At 38.6% G+C, this 14,314-nt stretch overlaps 1 protein-coding gene and 2 long non-coding RNA genes across 3 annotated transcripts; all 3 read right to left on the bottom strand.

Moving 5' to 3' along the window:
• Positions 1–6,946: 6,946 nt before the first annotated feature.
• On the bottom strand, positions 6,947–7,950 carry LOC132855789 (uncharacterized). The gene is made up of 4 exons (XR_009649375.1): positions 7,936–7,950; positions 7,515–7,734; positions 7,094–7,217; positions 6,947–6,962 (listed from the first exon to the last, which is right to left on the bottom strand). It is a non-coding gene; the product is annotated as an uncharacterized LOC132855789 (long non-coding RNA).
• A 678-nt stretch (positions 7,951–8,628) lies between these two features.
• On the bottom strand, positions 8,629–9,574 carry LOC132856059 (uncharacterized). Its single transcript, XR_009649395.1, has 3 exons — positions 9,424–9,574; positions 9,025–9,148; positions 8,629–8,737 (listed from the first exon to the last, which is right to left on the bottom strand). It is a non-coding gene; the product is annotated as an uncharacterized LOC132856059 (long non-coding RNA).
• Positions 9,575–12,451: 2,877 nt separating this feature from the next.
• Positions 12,452–13,618, bottom strand: LOC132855938 (C-C motif chemokine 18-like). Its single transcript, XM_060885229.1, has 3 exons — positions 13,460–13,618; positions 12,845–12,959; positions 12,452–12,724 (listed from the first exon to the last, which is right to left on the bottom strand). Exons 1-3 carry the CDS (start codon positions 13,521–13,523, stop codon positions 12,655–12,657), a joined length of 249 nt encoding a protein of 82 aa, XP_060741212.1. The 5' UTR covers positions 13,524–13,618; the 3' UTR covers positions 12,452–12,654.
• Positions 13,619–14,314: the final 696 nt, after the last annotated feature.

Below are 14,314 nucleotides of genomic sequence, written 5' to 3'. Positions count from 1 at the left end.
ATATAGATTAATGATGAAACAACAAAAAAATCCCTGCGACTACATGTGGAAGATACATTGAGATGAACCAGACTCAACAGGGAACCCATCTTCATCCGAGTGACACTGGATTGTGTGATCTCAATTTCTCATTTCCAAGCAAATGCTAAGTGTGTTGGATGGAACATAAATATCTTAAGTGAGAGTCATTTTTGATTGCATTAGAGTTTACTTTTGTTGTATCAACGTGACATTATGGACAATTTTATGTTTGAAACCTAAGCATAAACTGTACAGGGGCTGTAAGGGGGCTGTTGTTGGTGGGTGAGGTGGCCTGACAGTATTCAGATATCACACTCAAAGATTATTTACTAAAAATTAATCCTGTACTCTGCTGGCATATGTTACTCTTAACAAAAATACCAATATTTATGTATGTATATATATATATATATATATATATATATATATAGCATCTTGAACTTGTAGGTCTTCAAAGTACAGTTCAGAGCTTGCAGCCCCCCGTCCTTCTTGGGAACAACAAAATATCGGCTCTAAAAGCCAGAGTCCCGCTCTGTGTACCCTTTTCTCACAGTATACAGGACCCACTGAGACACCCTAGGCAGAAGTTCCCACGCTGCCTGGCTGTCCGACAGTGGTGTCAACCTCGCACCAACCTCCCGGGTGCCCTGAAACAGCGCACTGGCAGGTGCTAACCCAGGAAGATCCGTGCAAGGAAGGAGAACTGGCACAGACCCTACTGCCCCCCGAAACGGTGGAGGCGGCAGGGCGGGCAGTAGGGGGAGCGTTCCTAAATAGGACGCTCCTAGGAACCCCAGCCCTCGGGCATCAGGACTCCTTCGTGACTCACCTGGCTGAAATGACAGACGGGTCTGGGCCCGGGCACGCTGACCGGCCTCCCTAGTCTTAGACGGGGGGGCACGGGCTGCCACGCCCAGGCTGCTCGCCGTGGCGAGGGAGAAACTCCCTGAACGCCGACTGGCGTTTCACCTCCTTATGTCTGTGGACGACAGTATTCACTGTATCACCAAACAAACCTTGAGGTGAAACTGGGGCGTCCAGGAGAAAGGATTTATCCTTATCCTTTATGTCAGTTAGATTGAGCCACAGGTGCCTCTCCGTGGCAACTAGCGCAGCCATTGAAAGGCCTATGGAGCGGGCAATCTGCTTCATGGCACGGAGCGCAAGGTCAGTGGTTCGGCGGAGCTCAGATCTCGCCTGAGGTCCCAACCCCTCACCACCATCAAGCTCTGCCAGCAGGTCAGCCTGGTACACCTGCAAGACTGCCATGGTGTGCAGAGCCGCACCTGCTTGGCCTGCTGCCGTATAAACCTTACCCACAAGGGCTGAAGTGGTCTTACACAGCTTGGACGGAAGGGCAGGTCTCCTCCATGCGGGCAATGTAGGTGAGAGATAGCCCACGAGCGTCTCTTCAACCCTAGGCATCGCCCCCTAGCCATGGCTTTCAAGCTCTATAATGGCTGAATAATTAGACATGGCTGGAGAAAAACACGTGCCGAAAGTGGATTTCTCCAATACCTCGACACCTCAGCATGGAGGTCAGGAAAAATCGGCAGTCGTCTGCGTGCAGGTGGCCTGCGGCCTGAAGTCAGAAAGCGGTCGTCTAGCTTAGAACGGATGACACTAACTTTCTCTTCAGGCCAATCCAAATTCAACCTACCCACAGCGCGTGTCACCACAACGCGACTGATTGTTCTCTCTCTCTTGTCGGCATTGCCGAGGGGGAAAGCCCCTCCCCGCCCGCGTCGGGCTCTGAGGAGTAAAATATATATTATATAAAATATATATTTTTTCTCTCCCTGCAATTGACAGACAGTGACAAACGACACGCATACACAGAGCGCTTCCTGAAGACAAAGAAAGCTGGAGCAGCGTGACGTAGATGCCCATATATGGACTTGCTGGCACGTAAACACTTCATCGCGTGTCCTTTCCGAGCTATTAAATGGCGTGTGTGCACACAGAGCTTCAGACACAACTTCCTCAAAGAAGCATTTCCATAGCGTCAGCGCTGACGCAGCGTCGAGTTCCCTCGAAAGGGAACTCTGCTTAGTGAGTGTACAGTAGAGGGCGCTACACACACACATTACTGGTACATCACTGCTGATTATTAAGTCCTGCACTGGATGGGATCCATAACATTGTTATATAATACTAGAGTAATATTTTTATCAGCAAAGAAATTAACTAATTAATATAAAACAAATCAGTATTTTTAAATCACTGAATTATACACCAATAACTTGAAACTGACAAAATAAAATAAAAATGATTCAGAGCATAAATTTGCATGAATTTTAAAGATTTGCACTTCTGTCTCAAAAATGTTTACCGTGTTTTTTTTTTTTCAGAATGATTCCTCACATCTGCATTGTTCCCATAACATTATTAACACTATTTACAGTAGGTCATGTTGTCTGTGTGTTCACCTGCAACATTCTCTTTATATTCAGTCTGTTATCTTGTGCAATATGTTTGTGTTTTCATGCTGTGGTTTCCCAGCTATTTATTAAGGTTAGTTTTATTATTAAATAATAATTAGGATAAGATGCAGCGATATGTTCATAACTTCTGGTTCTAGTTAGCTGCCGTGTTCTGGACTAACCGGAGCTTGTTTATGCTCCTACTTGAACATCCAGACAGTAAAGCATTACAATAATCCAACGTATAGGTAACAAATGCATGAACTAGTGTTTCTGCATCATGTAATCACATCATATTTCTTATCTTAGTAATATTTCTGAGATGAAAGAATGCCACCCTTGTGATATTATTTATTTTATTTTTAAAGGTCTTTTGCTGCTGCACAGAAAAACAATCCAGAGTTACTCTGTAATCAGAAATCTTACTTCTGGCTGCTTGTGTGGTCCTAGTAAAAGAAGGTTAAGTTAAGCAGGCGGAAGTTAGTAAGCATCCACTGTCTGATGTCCCACACAGTCTTCAATCTTATTAAGCTGGTGACTCACATCTGACTTAGCTGAAGTGGCAGAAGTGTAGCAGAAGTGTAAGAGATTGCAGCTAAATGTTTAAGATTAAATGCAAACTAATCTGACACAATCTTCTCTGTCACACTGCTCATTGGTTTCGCTGAACCTTTGCTTTGGGGATCATGCATTATTCATGAATTATTTAAAATTAATTGTGATTTTTTTTTTTACTTCCAAGATTCAGTTTTCATTTGTTGGTTTTTCAAAATGTGAATGGTGTGCATGATGCCACCACCACCACCACCACATTTCACTGTAGAGATGGTGTTAGTTAGTGTGAGTGGCAGAGTTAGTGTTAGGTTTTACACATACTGTAGCACTTAGAAACAAACCAAAAACCACATATTTAATAACTATGCTTGCGATTTCACAAAGCTCTGCTTGAGCAACAGTTTCTTTCTCACCATACAGTTACACTGATCTCTTGATACGGTGCCCCTTCGCCCTCAGTCACAGGACTCAGATGTTATTCTCTATACACACAACGCGCACATCTGCGAGTGTGTTAGTGCTTTTATACAACAGTTCCCTAAACAAGAAATGAATATCAAGTAACTGGTAGTTCAGACACATATGGACAAACATTAAATATATATACTATATGTCTAAAGGTAAGTGCACCCCCGCCATTACACTGGCATGTAGGTTATCGTCAGACTGTTTGAAACTGTATTGGATGTTTCTGTGTGCTGTAGATTTGTAATTTCCCTACACTGGAACTAAAAGTCTCAAACCATGTTCCAGAGTGAAAAAGCCACTGAGCTCCATGATGGTGTGGAGGTGAAGATTGGAGTAAAGAACTCAAGTGTCCTGCACAGAGCCCTGACACTGACTCAACCTCACTGAACACCTTTGGGATGAACTGGTACTGGAGTCTCCTCAACATCCTGAACATCAGAGTCTGATCTCATTGATGCTGCTTTTTGTTGTATAATTTTTTAATGTGTTCTTACAGAAATGAACAGAATCGAACATATTCTTTTGGATTGTTTTTACTTTTGCACTATTCTTGTTTGTTTTTACTTGATGTACAGCACTTTGGCTTCAACGGCTGTTGTTTTTAAATGTGCTTTATAAATTAATAAACTAAACTAAACTAAACTAGATTCTTTTGGTCATCATCTCGAAACCACAGACTAGAGAACTTAGGCTACATGTAAGAAAATGCTCTGCCTACTGCCAAATAGCCTGCCTATTTGCTCGAAGTAGGCATGAAGGATCTAGATAACTATCAAAATGTTTGGTTTTAAATTAATTATCTGAATATTATGACTGATATTCTTAATTATTCCATTGCAATTATTCATCAAGTCATTGCTGCTGCATATTGATGGTATATGCTGTTTTATTCCTAGTTATTTTGTCCCTGGGCCTGGGCTCATTGTCCTACTGAAAGGTGAAGTTACTTCCAAGATTCAGTTTTTTTTTCAAAATGTGAATGGTGTGCATGATGCCACCACCACCACATTTCACTGTAGAGATGGTGTTAATTAGGGCAGAGTTAGTGTTAGGTTTTACACATAGCACTTAGAAACAAACCAAAAAACACATATTTAATAACTATGCTTGCGCTTTCACAAAGCTCTCCTTGAGCAACAGTTTCTTTCTCACCATACAGTTACACTGATCTCTTGATACGGTGCACCTTCGCCCTCAGTCACAGGACTCTGTAAGTCACTGTAGGTACTTGTTTATGCTCTGTACATTACTGTGTCAGAAGGAAAGAGAAACTTTTTGGTTTCCAAAAAATTTGAGATTGAATGTGCATTGAACTGTGTAAAAGTGCATTGAACTAAATAATTTGGTCCGTCTAATAACTCTTATGTCTAATTACACTTATCTGCACTAAGAGTATTACAAAACTAGGGCAGTTTTTACCTACAGTAGTGTTAATAACGTAGTATAATAGTATAATAACTTACAGTAGTAGCAATGAAGAGTTAAGGGCTTTGCTCAAGGGCCAAGCTCAAGGACGTTTGGTGGACCTGGGATCCAAACTTGTGACATTCCAAACAGTGATCTTGACCCTTAACCACTAAGCTACCACATCTCCCACAGAACAAGATGAAGAAACATTATATTTTATAATCACTCACAAAGGCACATGTGCTGTGGTGATGTGACAATAAAAGTGATTTGACTTGACTTGACTTAACTAGATGTTTATTAATACATTATTATGACCAGAGGTGGGTAGTAACGAGTTCCATTTACTCCGTTACATTTACTTGAGTAAGTTTTTGTAAAAATTATACTTCTAGGAGTAGTTTTAAATCACTCTACTTTTTACTTTTACTTGAGTAGATTTGTGAAGAAGAAACTGTACTCTTACTCCGCTACATTAGGCTACAATGATCTCGTTACTTTTCTTTTTACCTCTTTGGTATTCTACGCATCAATTTTAATGTTTTATTTTGACAGATAGAGAAAGGTTCTACCACGTGACTGTGTTTCACCAATCAAACGTAGTTGTGCAGTCTCGTCACGTGACCATACTCAATCTCAGCGGCGGGACGCGTTACTTAGCAACACAGCAGTTTTGTCGAGTTTTTTTTATGTGCTCAACTTTACTCAGCGCCGCAAGAGCCGACAAACAGATGACGTCACACGCCGAACACACATATTTAAAGGGATAGTTCACTCAAAATGAAAATTCTGTCATCATTTACTCACTCTCATGTTGTTACAAACCTGTATAAATCTCTTTGTTCTGATGAACATGAAGGAAGATATTTTGAGGAACAAAAACAGCTTTGCAACCAGAAGCTTTAGTTTACCTGAAACTAAGGAAAGTACTAGAGGCTTCCTGAAATGAATTAAAGGAGTAGAGATGTATTTCATTATTATTGCCCTTTCATCAAGGCATCAAATGTGCAACAATCAAAACACAAAAGAAATGAAATGTGTGTGTGTGTGTGTGTGTGTGTGTGTGTGTGTGTGTGTGTGTGTGTGTGTGTGTGTGTGTGTTTCCTTCTGTTGTTCTGTCACTGGAGACACACACACAGTTTATGAGAATTTATGGCCTGCCTCGTTCTAGTTCTGCCTGGTAAAAAAGTATAAAGGTTTGGAAATTTGTGTTACTTGTGCGTATTTATTTTTTATTTATTATTATTTGATTTATTAAGTACTTGAATTTACCTGAATTATTTTAATTTAAGCTATTTTGTAATTAATTAATTTGAATTTATTTTATTGATTGGATGAGCCATAATTTGCCTAAAGATTATTTTGTATTTTTGTCTGTCTGATTGTTGTCGTGTTAAAAAATAAATCAGACGTTACTCAACAGTTACTCAGTACTTGAGTAGTTTCACCAAGTACTTTTTTACTCTTATTCAAGTAATTATTTGGATGTCTACTTTTTACTTTCATATTATTCTGAAGTAACAGTACTTTTACTTGAGTACAATTTTTGGCTACTCTACCCACCTCTGATTATGAGACTCATTATTATGAGTCTGAGACTCGCCTAAAGACTGATTTTATCCCTGCCTCTGTACATCTGTACATCTCACCACATCCTTCTCTCTGCTGAAGAGCTAGAACCAAGATTTCTCTACAAAATCAGAAATTCATCATTTAATCAATAAAAAAAATGTTGTGTCAATGAATCTTTAAACCAAAAACCACAATACAGTATAATATTTTTTTTTCTGTTAATAAATCAAAATCTTTGCATTAATAAATCATGCAGTTCACTCAGTGGTGCAATGATAACTTTATTTGAATCTGCACTGCATTAAGCAACAATAACAACATTAAGCGTCATAATAAATGGTTGATAAATGCGGTGAAGAAATGGCTAAGCTTACACTTTAGTATAGAAGTGTGTGTGTGTGTGTGTGTGTGTGTGTGTGTGTGTGTGTGTCTGAATTGCAGCCTTAAGGTGTAATGTGTTTTCCATTGACGACGACTTCACGAACACACAGATTCTGATTTTCAGGAGTAGCAACACTGAAAGACACACACACACACACACACACACACACACACGTCAGTACAATTTCTTCTTCTCTCATCTCATTTAGAAATCACTTTTTGAGATAATAAATCATGTAATTTAACAGTGATTGTTAGATACTCACATGAAGCCTTGCTGTGGACAGTGTGAGCCTGTCCGGTTAACCTGCAGGATGTGTGTGGGAGGAATTTTTCCATTGAAGAAGTTGAAACAGCAAGCCTCGACTTCTCCAAAAACTTGTATAGCTACTAGTGAGTGAGAGACAGATCAGGTGTTTCAGTCCAATTTAATCAAAACTTAAAATAAAATAAACGTCAGAAAAATGTATTAATACTTCAGTTAATGATTACAAATAATCTAAATGTGTGATAAAATTCCCAATAAATGTAGGTGTATATACATCAAATCCATCTCAATACATTGTGTGTGTGTGTGTGTGTGTGTGTGTGTGTGTGTGTGTGTGTGCGTATACAAACGATTTTTTGTTTCTAATATATAATTAATTGTATCTTGTTGTACATAAACAAACTGTGTAATAAACTCACGGTTAGCGTCTGAGTAGAGCGCCATGATCAGGACGAAGCCCAGGACCAGAAATACACGATTCATCTTGATGTTCTCAGCAGGTGTGTGAAGCTCTGCTCTCTTTTCTCTCTCTAAAACCTAATTTGATTAAATCTTACCATCTAACAGCAGATTTGGCTCCTCCTCTGTACATCTACATGAATCTCTTCATCTCACCCCATCATTGACTGTGCTGAAGATCTAGAAACAAGATTTCCCTATAAGTTCTCTAACTCATGCTACAACACATATCACCCCCATCTTATCCTCATTGCCTTGTCTCCCATGCAGTCAAATTTTACATTGATTATAAAATACTGTTATTACCCTATAAAGCACTTAATGGTCTCACACCACAGTACCTGAGTGATCTTTTGGTTTTTTTTTATCTGTCACACCTACCTCGATCAAAAGGTGCAGGATATTTGGTAGTGCCTCAAATACAAGTCTCCAGCAGGGGGCAGTTCTTTTTTTACAGAGACCCACAGTTCTCACTCACTCACTCATTTTCTACCGCTTATCCGAACTACCTCGGGTCACATCTGAGGCGTCATCGGGCATCAAGGCAGAATACACCCTGGACGGAGTGCCAACCCATTGCAGGGCACACACACACACACTCTCAATCACTCACGCAATCACACACTACGGACAATTTTCCGGGGGAGGAAACCAATTTTGAATTTAACCAATTCAAAGTTATGCTGTCATAGCTAGTATTGATGGAGTCCCTGTCTGCACTTTATACATAATTTACATTGTCCATCACCTGATTAAAATCATACCTAACAATTTTCCCCTTCTCTCTCTCTCTCTCTCTCTCTCTCTCTCTCTCTCTCTCTCTCTCTCTCTCTGTCTCTCTCTCTTTCTGTCTCTATCTCTCTCTACCAAAAACTCTCCTACAAATGGCTAAAAAAAATGATCAGCAACCAAACCCCTGTTTGTCATTAACTCACTAAGCACTGTATTGCTTTCCATATGGTTGGGATTTGAACTCACAATCTTCCTTAAAATCTTTTAAAGTTTTATTTTTAGACATTTTCTAACATCACAATAAAATCTTTGTGTTAATAAAACATTCATTTCAGTCAGTGGTGCAATGATAACTTTATTTGAATCTGCACAGCATTAAGCAACAATAACAACATTAAGCGTCATAATAAATGGTGAAGAAATGGCTTTTAAAGTTTTTATTTTATGAAGCCTGTGTGTGTGTGTGTGTGTGTGTGTGTGTGTGTGTGTGTGTGTGCGTGTGCGTGTGTTGCATCTCAGTTGTAGCATTAAGATTCATCTTGTCCATTGACGACGACTTCACGAACACACAGATTCTGATTTTTAGGAGTAGCAACACTGAAAGACACACACACACACACACACACACACACACACACACACACACGTCAGTACAATTTCTTCTTCTCTCATCTCATTTAGAAATCACTTTTTGAGATAATAAATCATGTAATTTAACAGTGATTGTTAGATACTCACATGAAGCCTTGCTGTGGACAGTGTGAGCCTGTCCGGTTAACCTGCAGGATGTGTGTGGGAGGAATTTTTCCATTGAAGAAGTTGAAACAGCAAGCCTCGACTTCTCCAAAAACTTGTATAGCTACTAGTGAGTGAGAGACAGATCAGGTGTTTCAGTCCAATTTAATCAAAACTTAAAATAAAATAAACGTCAGAAAAATGTATTAATACTTCAGTTAATGATTACAAATAATCAAAATGTGTGATAAAATTCTCAACAAATGTAGGTGTATATACATCAAATCCATCTCAATACATTGTGTGTGTGTGTGTGTGTGTGTGTATACAAACGATTTTTTGTTTCTAATATATAATTAATTGTATCTTGTTGTACATAAACAAACTGTGTAATAAACTCACGGTTAGCGTCTGAGTAGAGCGCCATGATCAGGACGAAGCCCAGGACCAGAAATACACGATTCATCTTGATGTTCTCAGCAGGTGTGTGAAGCTCTGCTCTCTTTTCTCTCTCTAAAACCTAATTTGATTAAATCTTACCATCTAACAGCAGATTTGGCTCCTCCTCTGTACATCTACATGAATCTCTTCATCTCACCCCATCATTGACTGTGCTGAAGATCTAGAAACAAGATTTCCCTATAAGTTCTCTAACTCATGCTACAACACATATCACCCCCATCTTATCCTCATTGCCTTGTCTCCCATGCAGTCAAATTTTACATTGATTATAAAATACTGTTATTAACCTATAAAGCACTTAATGGTCTCACACCACAGTACCTGAGTGATCTTTTGGTTTTTTATGATCTGTCACACCTACTTCGATCAAAAGGTGCAGGATATTTGGTAGTGCCTCAAATACAAGTCTCCAGCAGGGGGCAGTTCTTTTTTTACAGAGACCCACAGTTCTCACTCACTCACTCATTTTCTACCGCTTATCCGAACTACCTCAGGTCACATCTGAGGCGTCATCGGGCATCAAGGCAGAATACACCCTGGACGGAGTGCCAACCCATTGCAGGGCACACACACACACTCTCAATCACTCACGCAATCACACACTACGGACAATTTTCCGGGGGAGGAAACCAATTTTGAATTTAACCAATTCAAAGTTATGCTGTCATAGCTAGTATTGATGGAGTCCCTGTCTGCACTTTATACATAATTTACATTGTCCATCACCTGATTAAAATCATACCTAACAATTTTCCCCTTCTCTCTCTCTCTCTCTCTCTCTCTCTCTCTCTCTCTCTCTCTCTCTCTCTCTGTCTCTCTCTCTTTCTGTCTCTATCTCTCTCTACCAAAAACTCTCCTACAAATGGCTAAAAAAAATGATCAGCAACCAAACCCCTGTTTGTCATTAACTCACTATGCACTGTATTGCTTTCCATATGGTTGGGATTTGAACTCACAATCTTCCTTAAAATCTTTTAAAGTTTTATTTTTAGACATTTTCTAACATCACAATAAAATCTTTGTGTTAATAAAACATTCATTTCAGTCAGTGGTGCAATGATAACTTTATTTGAATCTGCACAGCATTAAGCAACAATAACAACATTAAGCGTCATAATAAATGGTGAAGAAATGGCTTTTAAAGTTTTTATTTTATGAAGCCTGTGTGTGTGTGTGTGTGTGTGTGTGTGTGTGTGTGTGTGTGTGCGTGTGCGTGTGTTGCATCTCAGTTGCAGCATTAAGATTCATCTTGTCCATTGACGACGACTTCACGAACACACAGATTCTGATTTTTAGGAGTAGCAACACTGAAAGACACACACACACACACACACACACACACACACACACACACACACACGTCAGTACAATTTCTTCTTCTCTCATCTCATTTAGAAATCACTTTTTGAGATAATAAATCATGTAATTTAACAGTGATTGTTAGATACTCACATGAAGCCTTGCTGTGGACAGTGTGAGCCTGTCCGGTTAACCTGCAGGATGTGTGTGGGAGGAATTTTTCCATTGAAGAAGTTGAAACAGCAAGCCTCGACTTCTCCAAAAACTTGTATAGCTACTAGTGAGTGAGAGACAGATCAGGTGTTTCAGTCCAATTTAATCAAAACTTAAAATAAAATAAACGTCAGAAAAATGTATTAATACTTCAGTTAATGATTACAAATAATCTAAATGTGTGATAAAATTCCCAATAAATGTAGGTGTATATACATCAAATCCATCTCAATACATTGTGTGTGTGTGTGTGTGTGTGTGTGTGTGTGTGTGTGTGTGTGTGTGTGTGTGCGTATACAAACAATTTTTTGTTTCTAATATATAATTAATTGTATCTTGTTGTACATAAACAAACTGTGTAATAAACTCACGGTTAGCGTCTGAGTAGAGCGCCATGATCAGGACGAAGCCCAGGACCAGAAATACACGATTCATCTTGATGTTATCAGCAGGTGTGTGAAGCTCTGCTCTCTTTTCTCTCTCTAAAACCTAATTTGATTAAATCTTACCATCTAACAGCAGATTTGGCTCCTCCTCTGTACATCTACATGAATCTCTTCATCTCACCCCATCATTGACTGTGCTGAAGATCTAGAAACAAGATTTCCCTATAAGTTCTCTAACTCATGCTACAACACATATCACCCCCATCTTATCCTCATTGCCTTGTCTCCCATGCAGTCAAATTTTACATTGATTATAAAATACTGTTATTAACCTATAAAGCACTTAATGGTCTCACACCACAGTACCTGAGTGATCTTTTGGTTTTTTTATGATCTGTCACACCTACTTCGATCAAAAGGTGCAGGATATTTGGTAGTGCCTCAAATACAAGTCTCCAGCAGGGGGCAGTTCTTTTTTTACAGAGACCCACAGTTCTCACTCACTCACTCATTTTCTACCGCTTATCCGAACTACCTCAGGTCACATCTGAGGCGTCATCGGCCATCAAGGCAGAATACACCCTGGACGGAGTGCCAACCCATTGCAGGGCACACACACACACTCTCAATCACTCACGCAATCACACACTACGGACAATTTTCCGGGGGAGGAAACCAATTTTGAATTTAACCAATTCAAAGTTATGCTGTCATAGCTAGTATTGATGGAGTCCCTGTCTGCACTTTATACATAATTTACATTGTCCATCACCTGATTAAAATCATACCTAACAATTTTCCCCTTCTCTCTCTCTCTCTCTCTCTCTCTGTCTCTCTCTCTTTCTGTCTCTATCTCTCTCTACCAAAAACTCTCCTACAAATGGCTAAAAAAAATGATCAGCAACCAAACCCCTGTTTGTCATTAACTCACTAAGCACTGTATTGCTTTCCATATGGTTGGGATTTGAACTCACAATCTTCCTTAAAATCTTTTAAAGTTTTATTTTTAGACATTTTCTAACATCACAATAAAATCTTTGTGTTAATAAAACATTCATTTCAGTCAGTGGTGCAATGATAACTTTATTTGAATCTCCACAGCATTAAGCAACAATAACAACATTAAGCGTCATAATAAATGGTGAAGAAATGGCTTTTAAAGTTTTTATTTTATGAAGCCTGTGTGTGTGTGTGTGTGTGTGTGTGTGTGTGTGTGTGTGTGTGTGTGTGTGTGTGTGTGTGCGTGTGCGTGTGTTGCATCTCAGTTGCAGCATTAAGATTCATCTTGTCCATTGACGGCGACTTCACGAACACACAGGCCGGAGTATTTAGGAGTAGCAATACTGAAACACACAAACACACAATCAACACAACACAATCTCATTACTCTCCTCTCATTTAGAAATAGATGTAATTTCATGTTTTTTATATTAAATCACATAATTAAATTGTCAGATACTCACATGAAGCCTTGCTCTGGACAGTTTGATCCAGTCTTTTTAACATTCAAGATGTTTTTGGAAGGAATACTGCCAGAGAAGAAGGTGAAACAGCAGTCTTCAGGGTTTGGGGCAATAGCTAAAAACAAACAAGGTGCAGGCAAAGTGTAAAACATTTATTTTAGTCAAAAAGGAATTAAATTCAGGGAACATAACCTTCTTAATGTACTATTATTATTATTATTATTATTATTATTATTATTAAGAATAAAGCTTATAATACTGTTGTTATATTAATATTTTTTCATATTATTATTATTATTATTATTATTATTATTATTATTATTATTATTATTATTATGAGTAGTAATGATAATAAAAATACTTCTACTGAATAATAATAAACTGTAATGCATGTTTGATTATTGATTAATCGTTATTCTAATTCTATCATTATCAAAATGTCCGACAAATATTAATTTTTAGACACTTTTCTTTCTTTTTTTATTGTGACTCTTACACTAAATGTGCAAAGTGATTTTGACTGTATATTTTTAATGCTCCTCATAAACAGGATGCAGTTTTATTTTACACAACTAATGTTGTACAGCTACATTTAAAATTGTGTAATAAACTCACGGTTAGCGTCTGAGTAGAGCGCCATGATCAGGACGAAGCCCAGGACCAGAAATACACGATTCATCTTGATGTTCTCAGCAGGTGTGTGAAGCTCTGATATCTTCTCTGTCTCTCTAACAGCAAATTTGTCTGCATTAAGTTTAGTGGCTCATTTTTATAATAGAAAGTCAGAGTTTCCCCACCCATGTTAGACACGCCCCCTCATTTCTTCACTTCCTCCAGTCGAGCTGAAGATGGATTACAAAGATAAATCAAAGCAACTGATCCATCGCACATCCTTTAAACATGTAACACAATTTCGAACCTATAAACACTTTTACAGTTCACCTGTAAAAACTGGACAAAATAATAATTATATGTGTAAATACATTCACACAGCAGTGTGAGACATATTTTAATGGATAGCTATAAGTGTTTAAAACAAACAGAAGTCTGGTGTGTAGACGAACAGAAGTTATTTGACTTTGCTGCAAGAGAGGAACCTTTCACATGACGAAGGTGTGAAAATTATGACATTCAGAATCCAAGAATTCAGTCTTCTTCTTGATAATCTTTGGCTGCGTAATGATGGTGTGATCTTCAGATCATTTTGATAATTCAGTACTGAATGTCACTGAGGCTCTACATACAGTTACAGATGGACAAGACAGAATTTTGACATTTCAGGTTTTCTTTAACAGGACAGAGACACAAACTTGACACAAAGGTGATAGTGAACACCTGGTGAAGCAGGTGAAGGCCCATCTTACCTCAATGAGCATTTTAGCTTCTGTAAATCGAATACACAGTGTAGTCATGGAAGGATGCTGTGATTCTGTGACAGGATTGTTTCTACACCGCTCTTTGGATCATAAC

Source organism: Tachysurus vachellii, chromosome 13 (assembly GCF_030014155.1).
Source record: "Tachysurus vachellii isolate PV-2020 chromosome 13, HZAU_Pvac_v1, whole genome shotgun sequence".
Lineage (NCBI taxonomy): Eukaryota > Metazoa > Chordata > Actinopteri > Siluriformes > Bagridae > Tachysurus > Tachysurus vachellii.
The sequence above is the reverse complement of the archived record's forward strand: the minus strand, read 5'-3'. Positions and strand labels throughout refer to the sequence as shown.

Coding starts and splice junctions, on each gene's coding strand:
- LOC132855938 (XM_060885229.1), bottom strand. CDS start 13,523: ATGAATCGTGTATTTCTGGTCCTGGGCTTCGTCCTGATCATGGCGCTC. Junction 12,960..13,459: donor GCTCTACTCAGACGCTAACC/GTGAGTTTATTA, acceptor GTTTGTTTTTAG/CTATTGCCCCAAACCCTGAA. Junction 12,725..12,844: donor TGTCCAGAGCAAGGCTTCAT/GTGAGTATCTGA, acceptor TGTGTGTTTCAG/TATTGCTACTCCTAAATACT.